At 39.8% G+C, this 19,132-nt stretch overlaps 1 protein-coding gene across 3 annotated transcripts; it reads right to left on the minus strand.

Annotated features, from left to right (window-relative positions):
* Positions 1 to 3,898: 3,898 nt before the first annotated feature.
* On the minus strand, positions 3,899 to 18,995 carry ankrd45 (ankyrin repeat domain 45). Of its 3 annotated transcripts, XM_048539537.2 has the most exons (7): positions 18,887 to 18,995; positions 17,489 to 17,854; positions 14,394 to 14,715; positions 13,852 to 14,019; positions 11,917 to 12,011; positions 11,667 to 11,802; positions 3,899 to 5,379 (listed from the first exon to the last, which is right to left on the minus strand). In XM_048539537.2, the coding sequence occupies exons 3-7, from the start codon at positions 14,695 to 14,697 to the stop codon at positions 5,345 to 5,347; spliced, it is 738 nt and encodes a 245-aa protein (XP_048395494.1). In that variant the 5' UTR covers positions 14,698 to 14,715; positions 17,489 to 17,854; positions 18,887 to 18,995; the 3' UTR covers positions 3,899 to 5,344. The 3 variants fall into 3 exon arrangements, with proteins under 3 accessions (XP_048395494.1, XP_048395493.1, XP_048395496.1); XM_048539536.2 differs by lacking the exons at positions 17,489 to 17,854; positions 18,887 to 18,995 and adding an exon at positions 16,941 to 17,013; XM_048539539.2 differs by lacking the exons at positions 17,489 to 17,854; positions 18,887 to 18,995 and adding an exon at positions 15,605 to 15,710.
* Between the last annotated feature and the right edge of the window lie 137 nt (positions 18,996 to 19,132).

Below are 19,132 nucleotides of genomic sequence, written 5' to 3' on the forward strand. Positions count from 1 at the left end.
TTTTGTTTTTCACACAATGCCTTTTTAAGCTCCTTTCATTTACACAATGTGTCATCAGTCATAAATGTTAATGTTGCTTCAATGTAATGTTGAGTTTAATTGTATGGTACAGTCTTAGCCAACCAGTTTCCAAAAAATGGGAGGAAAGGAGGAGAGCTGTGAGGCTTGCTTACTTGGAAGGTGTATTGTTGAGCTATGCATGCACCCATCATAGCTGTCTAGAAAGCATGGCAGTCAGAAAACTATCAGTACAGGTAACATTAAAGTCCAAAACTAACAAAAGCTGAAATTGCTGGAGAAACCCAGCAGGTCTGGCAACATCCCTGAAGAGAAAACAGCGGTAATGTTTCAAGACCAGTGACCCTCCTTCAGATTTCATAACAGTTCTGAAGAAGGGTCATTGGACTCAAAATATTACTGCTGTTTTCTGTTCACAGATGCTGCCAGATCTGCTGAGCTTCTTCAGAAATTGCTATTTCTGTTTGTTTCAGATCTCCAGCTTCTACAGTTCTTTTGATTAATATTAACATGGGATTCCCTTTGATAATGACCGAAATGACTAGAAAGGCTGGTTGGGTCACACTGCTTTGGTGTAACTATCTCCAGTCAGCCCACCAAATTATGTATACATTTTAATGTAAGTAAGAGGTGAGATCTCAGACATTTAATAAGAACAAAGCCACATGACTCGACAAAATAGAGCAAAAACGTACTTTGCTATAGAAGTTGGAGCAATAATAGAAATTACTTGCACATTTATTGTAAATGCTAATGTCTGGAATTAATATGTGGGAAGTACGCATTGGCGTGTGCTTAGACATGCCACAATATACCCCAAATAGCAAATGTGACCAAGGTACAGCCCCCACACTTCTCAGCAATTCTGCTTAGATGTTAATGACGTGGCAGGTCATCAAGTCTCATTAAATCTCAAGGGGATTACAATTCTTTAGTTTTGCTGATGAAACTCCCTTGCAAGAGCCATTTTGTTAAGGACACTCTCAATGACTGCACCTCTCCTGTTTGATCCTGCTGTTTTCCTGAGTCTGTAATTCAGTACTCATTCAAAAGCATAACAAGCTTTTCTCAAAACCAGACATGTTCTGGGGTGTACCCTGAATTCTCAACTTGCTCAGTTGAATGAGGCATATGGGCTTTTCAACTCCATTCTCAGCTGCTCTGAAGTATTAATGCTGCCAAGCTTCTTTCAAAACCATCCTGGCTTCCCCAACCCAGACAGCAATCTTTTCACTTTAGAAATTCCCTTGGACTTCTTCAGGTTTCAGATTCCAACTTTTAGCTGATTACTGATTCCTAGAACTTTGTCCTGAGTTTGTTGTAGCAGTACAAAGCCCTCCAACTCTCTTTGACTCCTTCCTTGCAGAATAGCTAAAAATCAGCACTCGAAACGCGGAATCTGTTTCTCCAACTTCTGGAACTGCATTTCAGTCAATTCCAAGTTAACAAAGTGTGAAGCTGGATGAACACAGCAGGCCAAGCAGCATCTCAGCACAAAAGCTGACGTTTCGGGCCTAGACGCTTCATCAGAGCAAAGTCAAGTCCAAACTGAGTGACCAATTGAAGCCCTGGCTCTATTGCAAGGCAGAATGAATGTTGCCACCCAATAATTCTAGGAACTGGAGTTTGTTTTTAATGTTGCATTTCAAAAAGAATGCATTTTTCGTGGTACACAGGAAATAGATTTCAACATGGTAGTTAGGGAAAAAACACACACACACTATAGCTTTCTAGGAATTTGAAATTAAAATGTTAATGTGTATTCTAATAAACTAAAGGTGGCTGCAGAGAAATCATTTGCTTGAAAATGAAAATAGCTCATTGCCTGTAAATTTAATCTGTTATCAATCAATGTTTAAGTTGATTGTTTACTATATGGATGATGACTTACAAAAGGGAGCAAACCAGCAATGAAGCTACTGCTCTACAACAGCAATGGGGAAGGCATTATTTCTGATGGTTCAGACATAGTAAACAGTAGATCCCATTATTGATTTTTATAAATGAAACTATTGCCATGATTAACTGTGTAATATTTTTATTTTGCTTTCATCGTGCTCCTGTATCAGTTTCTTTCAAAGCCTTTGTTTAAGCATTAGAGTTAGTTTCTGGCTCTTAACGCATATCTTCAAAACAAAGCAGGGGCAGAAGGGGAGCTGAATTCACTTAGCACAGATAGAGATAGCTAAACAAAATACATAGTGATTACATAATTCAATCCAAGTACATACTAGTTTCGTTCTCTTAGCCTTTACTTGCTCCACCCAAGCCAATATGTTCATCAATGTTCACAAAGCATCATAAAACAAAAACAGAAATTGCTGGAAAACTCAGTGGGTCTGACAGCATCTGTGGAGAGAAATCAGTTAACAATTCAGGTCTAGTGACTTGTAAACTTTTCACTGTACTCATGAGAGTACATGTGACAATAACTCAGTTCAATTCCTCAGAATCCAAAGCATCATAAAATGTTGCAGTGTAAGTTAAATGGTTTGTTTAAATGTTCGATTTTCCTTCAGAGTAAATTTATTTTAAATCTTATCCATGGTCAAACATGGCCACAGTTCACAAAAAAAAGTCTGAACCTTCATGCCAGATACATTGTTCTGGCATTTGTTATTAGAAGTAGCAGTAAAGTTAAAGGTGTCCCTGAGTGAGAGATTAAATGCAGAAATCTGAAAGTTGTCCTCTGAGATAGTCTGCTCTTGTCAGAGGTTGTGGAAGAACAAGATCTCACTGTCTGATTTAATATTCAAATCGGCCACTGTTTATTATCTATTCCAAATTGCCCATAGGGCTGTTGAGAGTCAACAACAATATTCAAAGGCATTGAACAGCATAAGTTTCCTGCTCTGATCTTTTGGACAGAGACTAAACCTGCCAATTTTTAAAAAGTATAATAAATCTTAAATACTACTGAACAACCTTTCTGCCATTGAAAATTTTATTTCAGATTTTAATTATTGTTGATTTGTAAGATTTATGAAATTATAAGAAATGTAAGAAAAAGGTTTTCAAAACTATTTTTACTTTTTTCTCAACTGAATCCAATTTTACTTTCTCTTATTAATTAGAAGGCTTCAGAGAGGGTGCAAAACTGTTTACAACATTTGCTTCACAGATTTAGGATTGCATTTACAGTGACAGTTTGGAGAAACTGACATTGTTCTCCATGGCAAGAATTGAAAAGAGGTTTGATAGAGGCTTTCAACATCATTAGAAATGTAAACAAAAGGGTTGAGTATCAGAGGTACAAAAACAGAAGTTACTGGAAAAGCTCAGTAGGTCTGGCAGCATCTGTGAAGAAAAAAAATCAGAGTTAATGTTTTGGGTCCGGTGACCCTTAGAACAGTGACAGAGGTGATAAATTTAAAATGATGCAAAACCCAAAGCCAAAGCAATATCAGAACGAATTAATTGTCATTTTTAATGTAACGATCTGCTATGCACTGTGAAAGGGTGGTGAAGGCATGTATGGTTATGGATTTCTGAAAGGAATTGAAAAAGCACCTCAAAGAGAATGTAGTTCCAGTGCTACAGAGAAAGGGTGGGAAGTGGGACTAGCTGAAGTGTTCTTGCAGAGTGGGCACAGACACAGTAGCGAACCAGTCACCTTCTTATAATTTTATTTTACTTTCTTGACCCAATTTGACGTATTACAACCGATACCTTCTGGTCAAAACTGTTACTTAGTCATAATACTGCAATCTAATTGGTTAAGCAGATGAACGATTGTTATAGAGATAATAGGAACTGCAGATGCTAGAGAATATGAGATAACAAGGCGTAGAACTGGATGAACACAACAGGCCAAGCAGTATCAGAGGAGCGGGAAAGCTGACGTTTCAGGCCATTTCTGAAGAAGGGTCTAGGCCCAAAATGTCAGGTTTCCTGTTCCTCTGATGCTGCTTGGCCTGCTGTGTTCATCCAGCTCTACACCTTGTTATCTATGAACGATTGTTACGTTCATGCAATCCAGGTGTCCTGCAGAGGGCAGAGCACTTTAAGGATGGCAGGCTGACTGGAACTTCCAGTGCAACAGTCCATCAAAAGCCTAAGGCTGGGAACAAATGCTTTGAAAGCTGAGAAGCATTCATTTGCTACTGACCACAAAATTCAGTGCAAAAAATGATAATTCACAGAAAGCTGTGACATAGTAATGATTGATTCATGTGTGGAAATACATTTTTGTAATCAGTTGTAAAATCTAAGAGTAGGTTTTCTGCTGGAAAGTTTCAATAGTCTTTGCAAAATCAGTCGACTGTTTAGTAGTATATTTCGACCATAAGGATGTTATATCTGTATTTATCAAGACAGTCTTTAAATGTTATATTTTGACTATCCATCTTATGACAGAAAAAAGGGCATCAGAATGTTTTTTGTACCACTTTTCAATATTTTTTGCCAAAGTTTCAGGGTACACCAGTAGTGAACACTGTACAATCCACCGTTAATGGCAAGCAGTTGTTAATTCATTGCTATTAACATCTCCATCTATTAATGATGTGCACCTTAATGGCAACCAGTGTCCATATGAGAGCCACTACTGACAAACTGGGAGAAGGAGAAAAAAATTGTAGCATAATAAAAGATGCTCTGGAGTGACCTTAAGTTTCTAATCTAATGCATGCAAGTATCAAAATATTGTATACAGAAAGATATGTAGAAAAAATGCACTGTTCTTGAATATTACTGTATTCAAATTGTACATTACTTTACTCAGCAATCTGAACTTGTTACAATATCCAAGGTGTGATCTGACCAATGAAGAAAACATGTAGGAGGTTGTTTAGAGAGTTTAATCGATGCTTGGAATAGACTTTGAACATCAGGTTTAGATAAAAATCATGGAACTGTCTCTGACGCAATTAGCTGCAGCAGAAGCTGGGGGAGAGTTAGGTTGCTCTGGATGGATACATGATGATAAGCTAATTGGATGTAGTAATTTATTGTGCTCTGATATTAACCAAGCAGATTTTCATTGGTGCTGTGACTTGAGTGGAACTTAATGTCACATGTGAATGAAACATGGAGGGTATTTCTAATTATTTCACTTGAAGCATAAAACAATAAGATGGGTACAACTATTAAACATTGGTCAGTTTGTGGATATCAGCCTTGTTAACATCAACATCAATTAATTGATCAGAAATATTTCCTGTAATTTAACTAATTAAAAAAATTAGATTTCCCACATTAAACAATCAAATCAAATGCAATATAACACTGAAACCATGAAGTAGTACATGTTGAAAAAGTTCTAAAATCTAGTAGCTCTGAAATCTTCCCTTTTGTTTGTGGTATTAAGCCAACTGTAAAGATCCTCTCATGGTTTAGAGGGTTTTGAGGGCTGTGGGGCTTCTGAAAAGAAATATAAACAATCAGCAACAGCTTCATTCAGTTTTGATTCCATCTGCTTGTATATTATAAAGAACTAACTAGCATCACAGCACTCTTTAACCACTAAAAGGTACAAAGTAAATATGTTCCCACATGTCTTTTTAATAACTTTAGACCTTCTTAAAATTTAGATTTTATGACTGACTTCCGTAGGGATCCCATATTAAAAATAAAAATGTATGTGCTTCAGAAAACTTAAATGACAAAGTATTTCAAAGTGTATTAACTAGCCAGTACTAACAGAAATCCATCTACATTTCAGTAAATATAATACTTACTATGCTGTGATTTATAAATTGATTAAACATATTAAGAAGGGTCAATAATCATTACATGAAAGCAATATTTGCCTGAAATGTTGACTTCCCTGCTTCATGGATACTTGTCTGACCTGCTGTGCTTTTCCAGCTCCACATTTATTGACTCTAGTTTCCAGCACATGCAGGCCTTACTGGGTCCATCATCATATTCCTGTTTTGGCACAGTTTGTAGCACAAATATATCAAGGTTTATTTGTAAAAACTGACATTTCTCTAGCCTGTATTCTAGCTTTGAATATCTGATCTATTGTCCTTTACAAGAACATTTGTTCTCGGGTAAGCTATATATGAAAAAACCTGAGAATCTTCCTCCAACAGTTTTCCAGTTTGCTATTCTGTTTCTCAGGAATTATTTTCAGTTTCTCCAGTTGAGCACCTAAAATAGAGTGAGGTAGCTTTCTAAAATAAATTATCCTGATTAGTTGCCTTGTCTGAAATAACTACAAAAAATTAGTCCGGCAGCATTTTCTATGGCTAAGCGGAAACAAGGGTAGTTCAGAAAGCAAGTGTGGATTAAGAACCCAAAAACAAGCCTTCCACACGTTATACATAAATTATTACACAATAAACAATTGATGTAATTTTTCTGAAATAAAATTTTATGTATCTTTTCCCTGAACTTCTTCTCAAACTTCACCATCTATCAAAACAGAGGTAATCGGACAATACTCCAGGATATTTGTTTCTGATGTTTTCATTGGTCCTAAACAGCACAAAACCCTAGGTTCAAAATGTATGTAATTTTTTTCCAGACATCTCATGCAATGTCTTGACGACTATTTCTGATTTTGTGGGGCTACCTTTTTCAGTTTACCTAACTCCTTCATTACCACCAAACAAACTTATTAAGTGATTGTACAGAACTACATTTTTCTGAAAAATGACACATTTTGTCAAAGCTTCTTCTCTTGCACTCATGAGGACAGTTCACAAGATGTGAGGGGAAAACATACTGTATTAGAGCTGACTCTGCACTGCTTGATTGGTTAAAGTGTTGACATGGAGAATGCTCCATGTTCCAAACCCCACTTTTTCTGGCTTTGCTGATTGTTGCCAGTAATCTCATTCCTCTGATCACCAGCTTGTCCTCCTCATGAGCCTATCAGCATCAAGCATAGGAGATCTGGTTCACGAATGCCTTTTTTCTTAGATCCCCTACGGTGTGGAAACAGGCCGTTTGGCCCAACAAGTCCACTTGGAGCATCCCACCCAGACCTATCCCCTTATAACCCACACACCCCTGTACACTACAGGCAATTTAGCATGGCCGATCCACCTAGCCTGCACATCTTTGGACTGTGGGAGGAAAACGGAGCACCCGGAGGAAACCCATGCAAACATGGGGAGAATGTGCAAACTCCACACAGACAGTGGCCTGAGGCTGGAATCGAAGCTGGGTCCCTGGCACTGTGAGGCTACAGTGCTAACCACTGAGCCACCGTGCTGGAGAGACAGGGAGTATGGAGTTAAATGGAAAGGTAAGCAACAGGATAGCATGTGTACAGGTGGATTTAAGCTCGAGACAGACTAGGAATACAGCAAAAAGGAAGGATAGCTTAAGACATCTTGGAATTTCCAACCTCTCTAATAATGTCAAGAAAGTTAGCATCAAGGCACTTTATCTAAATGCAGTATTCGTAGTATTCGCAACAAAGTAGATGAATTAACAGCACAAATCCTCTTGAATGATTATGAATTGGTAGGCGTCACAGAGACATGATTGCAGGGAGTTCAGGACTGGCAGTTAAACATCCAAGGATTCACAACATATCGAAAAGACAGGGAGGTGGGCCGAGGGGGTGGGGTTGCCTTGTTAGTTAAGAATGAAATTAAATCTACGGCACTGAATGACACAGGGTCAGAAGATGTGGAGTCTGTGTGGGTGGAATTGAGGAACCACAAAGGCAAAAAAACTGTAATGGGAGTTATGTACAGACCTCCTAACAGTGATCAGGACCAGGGACGCAAGAGAAATAGATAGGGCATGTCAGAAAGGCAAGGTCACGGTGATCATGGGGGACTTCAATATGCAGGTGGATTGGGTGAATAACATTGCCGGTGGATCCAAAGAAAAGGAATTCAAGGAATGTTTGCAGGATGGCTTTTTGGAACAGCTTGTGATGGAGCCCACAAGGGAGCAGGCTATTCTGGACTTAGTGCTACGTAATGAGCCAGACTTTATAAAAGACCTTAAAGTAAGGGAACACTTAGGAGGCAGCGATCATAATATGGTAGAGTTCAGTCTGCAGTTTGAAAGAGAGAAGGCAACATCGGATGTAATGTATTACAGTTAAATAAAGGTAATTACAGGGGCATGAGAGAGGAATTGACGAAAATCAACTGGAAGCAGAGCCTAGCGGGGAAGACAGTAGACCAATAATGGCAGGAGTTTCTGGGTGTAATTGAGGACATAGTACAGAGGTTCATTCCAAAGAAAAGAAAGGTTATCGGGGTGGGATTAGACAGCCATGGCTAACAAAGGAAGTCAGGAAATATATCAAAGAAAAAGAGACAGCCAATAAAGTGGCCAAGACCACTGGGAAATCAGAAGATTGGGAAGGCTACAAAACAAACAGAGGATAACAAAGAGAGCAATAAGGAAGGAGAGGATCATATATGAAGGTAGGCTAGCTAGTAATATTAGAAATGATAGCAAAAGCTTCTTTCAATACATAAGAAACAAACGAGAGGCAAAAGTAGATATTGGACCACTCCAAATTGATGCTGGAAGGCTAGTGATGGGAGATAAGGAAATAGCTGAAGACCTTAATATGTACTTTGCGTCAATCTTCACAGTGGAAGACGTGAGTAGCATGCCAACAATTAGGGAGAGCCAGGGCAGAGTTGAGTATGGCAGGCATTACAAAAGAAAAAGTGCTAGAAAAGCTAAAAGGTCTAAAAATTGATAAATCTCCCGGCCCCGATGGGCTACATCCTAGAATTCTGAGGGAGGTGGCTGAGGAAATGGCGGAGGCTTTGGTCATGATCTTTCACAAGTCACGGGAGTCAGGGAAAGTCCCAGATGATTGGAAAATTGCTGTTGTAACCCCCCTGTTTAAAAAAGTATCAAGGCAAAAGATGGAAAATTATAGGCCGATTAGCCTAACCTCGGTAGTTGGTAAAATTCTAGAATCCATTGTCAAGGATGGGATTTCTAAATTCCTGGAAGTGCAGGGTCAGATTAGAACAAGTCAGCATGGGTTTAGTAAGGGGAGGTCATGCCTGACAAACCTGTTAGAATTCTTTGAAGAGGTAACAAGTATGTTAGACCAGGGAAACCCAGTAGATGTTATCTATCTAGACTTCCAAAAGGCCTTTGATACGGTGCCCCACAGGAGGCTGCTGAGCAAGGTGAGGGCCCATGGTGTTCGAGGTGAGTTCCTGGCTTAGATTGAGGATTGGCTGTCTGACAGAAGGCAGAGAGTTGGGATAAAAGGCTCTTTTTCGGAATGGCAACCGGTGACGAGTGGTGTCCCGCAGGGTTCAGTGTTGGGGCCGCAGCTGTTCACCTTATACATTAATTACTTGGATGAAGGGACTGGGGGCATTCTGGTGAAGTTTGCCGATGATACAAAGATAGGTGGACAGGCAGGTAGTCCTGAAGAGGTGGGGAAGCTGCAGAAAGATATAGACAGTTTAGGAGAGTGGTCCAGGAAATGGCTGATGAAATTCAATGTGAGTAAATGTGAGGTTTTGCACTTTGGAAAAAAGAATACAGGCATGGACTATTTTCTAAATGGTGAGAAAATTCGCAAAGCAGAAGTACAAAGGGATCTGGGAGTGTTGGTCCAGGATTCTCTAAAGGTTAACTTGCAGGTAGAGTCCGTGATTAAGAAAGCGAATGTAATGTTGTCATTTATCTCAAGACGGTTGGAATATAAAAGCAGCGATGTGCTTCTGAGGCTTTATAAAGCTCTAGTTAGGCCCCATTTGGAATACTGTGTCCAATTTTGGGCCCCACACCTCAGGAAGGACATACTAGCCCTGGAGCGTGTCCAGTGGAGATTCACACGAATGATCTCTGGAATGGTAGGTTTAACATATGATGAACGGCTAAGGATCCTGGGATTGTACTCATTAGAGTTTAGAAGGTTGAGGGGAGATCTAATAGAAACTTACAAGATAATATATGGTTTAGAAGGGGTGGACGCTAGGAAGTTGTTTCCGTTAGGCGTGGAGACTAGGACGCGTGGGCACAGCCTTAAAATTAGAGGGGCTAAATTTAAAACTGAAATGAGACGACATTTCTTCAGCCAGAGAGTGATGGGCTTGTGGAATTCATTGCCACGGATGGCAGTGGAGGCCGGAACGTTGGATGCCTTCAAGGCAGAGATCGACAAATTCTTGATCTCAGAAGGAATCAAGGGCTACGGGGAGAGTGCAGGGAAGCGGAGTTGAAATGCCCATCAGCCATGATTTAAATTGCGGAGTGGACCGGATGGGCTGAATGGCCTTATTTCCACTCCTATTACTTATGCTCTTATGGTCCTATGGAGATCCAGCCTATAGTTGGACAAGCAGATCCTCATGATTTGCTTTCACTGCTATTTACAAAGGAATGTTTTTCCTGTAATTGGTCATCCCTGTGAATTGATTTTGCGGCCAGGTCTACTGCCACACCCATGTATTTTCAGTGTTGACAGAATCCCATTGTATTCTCAAACATCTGATTTCCTCCAACTTGTATTTATTCCATGTGCTGTAAAACATTTCTTTCTGAAGCAATAACATCAAAAACAGGTTAACTGTCATTTATCTCGCTGCTGTTTGTGTGTGCCTATGACACAATGATACAGTTCAAAACAGCTTTGTGATATCTTGTGAGCACAAAAGACACCTTATAGATGGAAATTGTTTCTACAGTCTTCAATCTTTATTCTTTTTTAGAGAAATGAATCAATGTTCTGGATCCCAACAGACATTTAATACTTAAAGATATTTGACAACAAAATGGGAACATATAAATTGAAAATAATCTAATAAATGACCAGACACTTCAACAAAAGTAACATTTGCCTGACCAACTGCAGAATTGTTTGAAAGGTGACATTACCAATTGGTTGCAGAAACAAGATATACTTACAATTCCAAATGTTTTTGATAAATTTCAACATCAAAGATTACATTCTAATTTAAGGATGTGAGCCTGAAATTGGTTTAAAAACAAATAAAAACAGTAGTTGACTGAAAAAGTAAAACAAAAATTACGATGAATCCCACCACTGTAATGTAACCCAGCATTAGGGGACCCAAAAATGTTAGGACCTCTCCTGATGCTGTTTATGCAAACACAATAAAAAATCTTTCTTTGTACAAATAGTGGAACAGGATAGCAGAAAGTGAGCTACAGTCTATGACCTGGAATTCATCAAATACAAAGCCAATATAATAAACAGTAAAGTGGGCATTCAAGGAAAAATTAGACTGAATGGGCCATGTGGTTTAAATTATTAAACCTCTTTTGTGACCCAGTGAATATTTGGAATGAAATTTAAAAGCAGCTCCAGCTTTAACTTCTGGATTATTTTTCTACACTTTTTTTTACTTAATCTTAAAGTAAATAGTGGGAGCGTTGGCTGATAGTAATGAACGCAAGTGTGTGACAAAGGAAAATGAACTGCAATGTTCCCCTTTGAATAATGAGAAGGCTGGTGGCAATGCTTTGAGGTTGCAGTGTGCTGCATCTACATCAAATAGCACAGAATGATTTATATTGTTAGCCTGATTTTGCACTTCTGAAGAAGTGTTAAAGTTTTAAAATATGAAAACCTCGCAAAGTCACCCCTCTTACTTTTTATTTATTCCTATTTTTACCTCATTACCTTTGGTAAAAGCTTGTGACTCGTGTAAAAACAGTGCATCAGCTGCAGGGATGGTTAAAATCTACAAACGTCAAGGAGTTCACAGTGGGTTTGTGTTTGTACTCACGTGATGTAAGTTTGGCAATGATTGGTTCCAGAGTTGTCATCAAATTATTCTTTTGGTCTTCGAAATCCTGTTTTGTCGCATTCTGTACTGAACTCAGCCATTCCAATTTTGTACGGCAAGCATTTGTAAAAGCAGTCTAGAAGATGACAGAAGTCTTTGAAAACCAAGAACCCAATAGATATTAACTCCACAACAAAGAAACAGACAGAGGGCAGTCCTCAACTCTGAACCCAAGAATGATGGAGCTTACCTTATCTTGCTTTGACAGCTTGCCCTGTGACTTTTCAAGATCGGCAACAGTTTCCTGAATATTAGTAATATATAACTCCAAAATCAGTTTGGCCCCTGCAGTTAAAAAGTGAAAAACAAAACTGCATGATTCTTCTTGCAATACTTTGCCCACTATGTCATTCAATATAGAAGAACACTTATTCATCAACAAAGGGAGTATGATATGTAGTTTCCTTGCCACTGTTTGACTTGGTGCCATGAGACTTCACCGTGTCCAGAGTCCATTTTGAGGACTTCAAAAGCAACTCACTCCTGACAGTATATCAACTCTGCTGAATCTGTCGTGCCAATCCAGTAATAATGGCGTCCAGGTCAATGTCTGTAAAGTATGATTCCGTGAGTCAGACTCTGTCAGGCTGATGCTTGATTAGTCTATGATGTAGTTCTCCCATTTTTGGCACCAGCCCCAAAATGTGAGTAAGGAGCCCATGCAGGATTGACAGGGCTATGTTTGCCATTGTTGTTTCTAGTGCCTGTGTCAATCATTGTTTCATTTTTGAGAATTCCCAACAATTGCTACAAATGAGCAGCTTGCCACGCCATTTCAGAAAGCAGTTAAGTATCACCCATATTACTGTGGATTTGGAATCACATTTAGGCAAGATCAGGAAAAGATGCAGTTTCCCTCCCGAAAGGGTATTTGTAATCCAGGTGGGATTTTCACCACTTGGGAGTGGTTTCATGTTCACTGTTTGGCTTTTAATTCAAGATTATTATTCAATTAAAGTTCTACCATCTGCCATGGCGTGATTTGAACCTACAACCTACCAATATCTCTGGGTTAAAGTCCAGTGATAATACCACTAGGCATTACCTGCCCGTTGGAAATATAGATAAGATTTACTTGAAGTTTTTTTTTCCTTCATTCATTCACTCACAGGATGAGGGTGTTGCTGACCAGGCAGCATTTATTGCCCATCCCTAATTGCCCAGAGGACAGTTAACAGTCAATCACATTGAATCTGCAGTCACATGTAGGCCAGAATGGCAGATTTCCTTGCCTAAACAGCATTCGTGAACCCAGATAGGTTTTACCCCAAACAATCAGCAATGGATTCATGATCATCATTAGATCCTTAATTCCAGATACTTTATTGAATTAAAATTCCATCATCTGCCATGGTGGGATTCAAACCTAGGTCCCCAGAACATTATCTGGGTTTCTGGATTAACAGTCCAGCGATAATACCACTAGGCCATCGCCTTCTTAGTCATAGCATACTGCATATTATCCAGTGGGATCCATCCCACTCCATTGTGGTAATGCTATCTCCTTAAAAAGGCTATTTTGTCCTTGGTTTTGCTTTGAAGAGAGGTTGCAAAGGCAGAAGCACCGAAGAGTCTCGGGAGTAACTGTTAACAATGGAGGGGGAGTGGCCAGTTCTTCCAGTTCAGGTTTTTTTCTAGTTGTTTTTAGTTGTAACAGACATAAGATGTTCAGTAAAGAGTTCCTGACTTTCTTTGAAATCTCTCTGGATGTTGTTCCTTCCTGCCTGTAAGAATGAGTTTGAACTTACCTTTTGCCAAGGGGTATGTTTATGAGATGTTGCCAAATTGGAACAGTTAATTAGTTAAGTTGCAGAATCAGGTCAGTGAGGGTTTTCAATGGTTAAATTACTCTAAATTCCGCTTTCTTTTGTTTATGTTTCAACTGTAGCGTTTAACTAAATTTGGTTTTGCTAAAGGCCCAGTGGTTTGACTAGTTTCATCTGACCTGGAACATGCACTTCACATCTGCCTTTAAAATAAGGAAAAGTTAGGGTACAGGCTACCTTCATTAAATATTTTGAGGCAGCGGCGGGGGCCAGCCTGGTCCATAACACCATGCACTGCACAAAACTATAAATAACTGAGGATTGCTATAAAGTGATGAAACAATCTTGTAATTTCTCACCTGCCCAATCTAAAAACTCCATGCAGTCAGTCTTTGAATATCGACTAGCTATGTCTCGTGCTTTTTCACCTCTAAAGTTAGTTTCTTGAACATTGGCACCAAAGGCCACCAAAGTTTTAAGGCTGTCTACTTTCCCCCAGGCAGCAGCACAATGTAAGGGAGTGTAACCTGCAAGCAGGGAACAAAATGTCAAACATAAAGTTGTAAGACAGTCAGTTATCTAGGCAATTACTGGTGACACAGTTCAACAGAAAATGATGGTTGTGCCTACTCTGTCTTTATTATACATTTACTCTGTAGGCAGGATAGACAAAAAAATGTGACAGATCCCAGTTTAAATGAACTGGTCCATATGTATTCTGAATGGTTTATTCCTTTACATTCTTACTAGATGAGAACTCTCATTTAGTACAATACCTGTATGTATCTTAATTGTAATTGTACAAATTTGGTAACAATTCAACCAAAGATAAAAATTTCTTACTGCAAATAAAAATTCTTCCAGCAACTACAAATATGGAGAAACCAGTGGAAGGAAGTACCTCTATTGGTTTTCTCATTGACCCTTGCTCCTTGTGTCACCAACTCAGGAATAACTTCATGATGTCCCAACATAGAGGCTGCAAAGAGTGCATTTCTGCCAAAGTCATCACATATATTTAGCCATCCTTTTGCTATCTCGAGGTTTGGATCATCCACAATTTCAAAACACTTGCGTAGTTTCTCAGAATCTCCTGTTAGCACACTGGTAAGAAAGTTGTTCCTGTTTTCAAATTCGAGATCTTCACTGCTTTCTATGTCATCACTGTCAGGCTCTGTTAATTCTTTTTCGCTATCTGGGTCCATTTTTAATGATTTTTTTACCTAACAAAATAACAAAAGTTTAAAAATACATTAAAATGTTAATTTGTTAATCAAAGAACAATCCTTCAACATTTAAATTATTCAACAAAACTAATCACTCCTAACTGTGCCAGCTCCTGATCCATAGCCAGGTATCAGCAGTGGCTCAGTGGGTGCACTCCCCTCGTAGTCAGATAATCACAGGGTCAAGTTCTATGCCAAAAATGTCAGCACAAGTTCTGGACTAACACTCCAGTTCTGTACTGAGGATTGTTGTGCTGTCAAAGGAGCCATCTTTTAGATGAAATTTAAAACTCTTCCTTCTGTCTTAGTCTCGAGTGGATGTAAAAATCTCCTGTGGCATTATTGTAAAGACAAGAAGGGAGCATTCCGTCTAATGTTTTAGTTCACTTCATCTACTGAACTAAAAAAAATCACAATGCTCTTTGTGGGCCTATGTTTACAGTAATTGGCTTCTGGGTTCCCCTCATGACAACTTTAGCTTGAATATCATTGTAGTAATGACAGCAAAACTCTGTATACACTGTCATTAGTCCTTTAAAACTGACAGCAACTCCTGAGTCCAAAAGCAAACAGAATAACACAGAAATTCAGAAGACACTGTCACTGATTTTATTTCAGAAAGTGCACTTTTAAGATAGCACAGACTGGGAGCAATGGGAAATCGTACAAAATTGACAAGAACTTCTGTTCTTACTTTTGCTGTAAAACTCTTTGAAAAAGTTATACGTGGTTGAATCGGGCAAAACTGATTTTTTCAGAGCTAGATGTTGGTCTTGAAAAACTAATTTTGTATTAATGGAGAAATTTAACATTTCACTATGATAAATGCTTTACTTTGATAATTTTTTAAACTTTATTTTAGATTTTCTCTCAAAGGAACACTGACTTGTATTGAAGTAGCACCTTTTTGCTCCTCAAGATATCCTGGTGCACATTCCAGTCCATTAGGTATCTTTCTTGGGTAGCTAGTTCTCTCATTTAAGAAACGTGATGGCCAGTCTGCAAACAGCATTTTACCACAAGTAATAATTAAGACCAGATAATCTATTTTTGTGATATTGCCTGGGGAATAAATTTCGCCCAGTACACTGAAGATAACTTTCCTCTTCAAAACAGTGTCATGAGATATTTACTCAAGAAGGCAGATGAAGCCTTGGTTTAATTTCCCAGCCAAAAGGCAGCACCTCTAACAGTGCAGGATTGCTTCAGCCCTGCAGTGGAGTGCCAGTCTAATTTTTTTTATGTTGAAGCCCTGACATACAACTTGAGCCCACAACTTTCTAACTCGAGCCGCAAGAATGTTACCAACTGATACCAATTCAATTGTAATAATCTATTTCATTAGGGCTGACGTGGCGCCAGGATATTTTCCCTGCCTCAGATTGAGGAAACTCAGTTTCAAGCCCCACCTGCTCTGGAGGTCTATAAGTAACATCTCTGAACAAGTTGAATAGGAAAATAACTTACACTCGCTGCAAACTAAAATTGAAAACATTCACTACTTTTAACTTTATGGATGGTGATGTGAGTGTATTTGATTGGCCGCTTTCTGCCTGCAGACATCACTGCTGCTGCAAGCCAAGAGATCATCCGCTAGACTAGGCAGCAAACTTCAATTCTCATCAAAAACAACCGACAAAGATCTCTAGAGATAGTAAGAACTGCCAATGCTGGAGTCAGAGATAACACAGTGTGGAGCTGGAGTGTGTGAGAAACAGTACCTGCTCACAAATTCAGCCTGAGACAAAACCTTGGAAACAAGACAATCTTATTCTGTATGATCTTGCAAGAAAGGGTGGCTGCTAGACAGGCACACACACACAAAGAATGCCAAACATTCTTATACAATTTATAAGTTGCAGAATCACGCCTCCCTGCTCCCATTGGTCTTATCCTATCATTCACCGTCCTGTCAGACCGCCCTTGTTTATTGTTCCCTTTTCTGCCGGCCGAAGGCCCCATTCCCTTTTTTACTGCAATCCTTATTTGGCTATCCTAAAGAGAGCTAGACATGCTGTACGTGTGAATCGTCAGGTTTGCAGAAATAAGCCTCTGCTACAACACCCTTATCTCTACCATGTCCTTGTCTGCAGAAAGAATGTTTCTGGTCATGCTAACTGCCATCTTTACAGAACCTAGTCTCTGATTAATGATAAACTTCTGCTAGAAAATCTTGTGACTATAATGGTCTGCTTTTGCAAGACCCCACCATTCATACTTACCTGCAGAAACAACATGTTTAATCTCTCACAATTTTCTGCCTGCAGACATCACTGCTGCTGCAAGCCAAAAGATCATCCGCTAGACTAGGCAGCAAACTTCATCAAAAACAACCCACAAAGATCTCTAGAGACAGTAAAAACTGCCGATGCTGGAGTCAGAGAATAACATAGTGTGGAGCTGAAGGAACACAGCAGGCCAGGCAGCATCAGGGGAGCAGGAGAGCTGACGTTTCTGAAGAAGGGTCCCGACCCGAAACGTCAGCTTTCCTGCTTCTCTGATGCTGCCTGGCCTGCTGTGTTCCTCCAGCTCCACACTGTGGAACCACAAAGATCTCTATATCGGTGGGTGTGGGGGTGGGTGGGGGAGATGCGGGGGTGTTAGATTTTTCTTGAGAGCAGCATTGAACGCAATTGCTTAACTGATGATCACAAAATTCGGACTAATTTCTAAATGTCTGTAAAACACTTTTCGACATCGGCAGGACTAACAGGGCACGACATAAACGCAAGCGATCCCACTCTCCCCGAAAGATGCAAAGCGTACTGACTCATTTGATCCCTGTGGTAAGGCAATCCAGGCGCTCAATAAGAAGAGTTCCGTGCATGGGGAGATCTCTCCAAACTTCATTTCCAGTGACAGGTGCTCCTCCATCAAAGAATGAAGACCATCCGTTCTTTCAAATCAAAGTATCGCATTTTCATTTTACTGCATCTTCTTTCAAGTGGACCTTCGTTAACTATATACCCCTGCAAAACAGCATACGGCAGGGACTAGCCTCAGCCGTCTCCATAGCAACGGGAGCCTCTGTGCAGCACTGATCAATGCCCCCCGCACATCATGGCTGGTGTAACGCCAGTCTGGATCTGGTATTAACGCGCCGGACAGCTTGGATCTCGCTGCGTAGTTCCGACTCCTGTCCCAGTGGAAATAGAACATAACGGTCATTATGGAAAATATTGACGTTAATTAACACAGATTTCATTTAAAAAGAGACATGCTGGAAGCAATTTAAATTTGTGTGAAAATATCATCATGCTTCCGGGGAATAATCATTTCTAAATTGATATAGGAGTTGTTCCACCTCAGCTTACTGCCATCTGTATTCCTTCAATGCAAAAAAAATTGCTTGCTTATAAATCAGTGTCTCTCCCTGATCAATAAAACGTCACTTCTATTTTTTTTCCATTGCTCAGTAATCCTTGAATCTGTTCAAAACGAAGATTTTGTTCCTTGGTGTTAGTACCAGACCAAAGTAGAAGGTACAACTTGCATTCATTTAGAACCTTTAATGCAGGAAGAGTCTTAGCTCTGCACAAGGAAATAAAAGACAGGAGGCAGAGCCAAACAAGGATTTCATGGAGGTTTCGTAGAGGTGAAAGGGATGGAACAAAGGTTCGTTCAGAAATAAAAACAAAAAGTGCAGTAAAAATTCATCACATCTGGAAGCATTTGCGGAGGGGAAAAAAGAGTACTGATGAAACTTTCTTATAAAACTTGATATGGTAATCGTGGCTGGAAAAACTCAGCAGATCTGGCAGCATCTGTGGAGAGAAATTAAAGTTAACATTTTGGGTCGAGTGATCCCTCCATCTCTTTCTGATTCACAGCAAACGCTATTTCAGTTTTATATGGATATCGTTGTAGGAGAGATATGTCTAGAGTGAGTGTTTATGGTAGGAAATGTCAGCTTTTTGCTTTTGTTTTAATAGAGCTTGGTTTTTTTAATGGAGATTGAGAACGTTTCAGTAGAGGAACGTGTGGTTGAATACATGGAGTTGCCGTCATGTAAGGTGAAATGAAGGAGATGCGCAAGAGGCCAGGATTAAGACTGAATTATGAACACGAAAGATATTAGACTCAAAATATTCACTCTAGTCTCGCTCTACACAGACACTGACAGAACCGGAGAGATTCTCCAGCATTTTCTGCATTTGATGCAGATTACCTGCATCCACAATATTTTGGTTTTGCAGGAAGAGAACTGCTTATGCGGAAGAAGTTCCTCCTACATTGGTACGGGAAGAGGGTGATGGTGGAAAGAAGACTGGGAGTTGAGGATGGGGATGGAGAAGATTGCCGCGCAGGCGCACTGTTTGGTGGTAAGGGGGTCGGCGAAGTAGCACGCAGGCGCCGTCGTGGTGGCGGGGGAAAGGAGGCGGTAGCGCGCAGGCGCATTAGGCCTAATCGGTGG

Source organism: Stegostoma tigrinum, chromosome 8, assembly GCF_030684315.1.
Source record: "Stegostoma tigrinum isolate sSteTig4 chromosome 8, sSteTig4.hap1, whole genome shotgun sequence".
Taxonomy (NCBI): domain Eukaryota; kingdom Metazoa; phylum Chordata; class Chondrichthyes; order Orectolobiformes; family Stegostomatidae; genus Stegostoma; species Stegostoma tigrinum.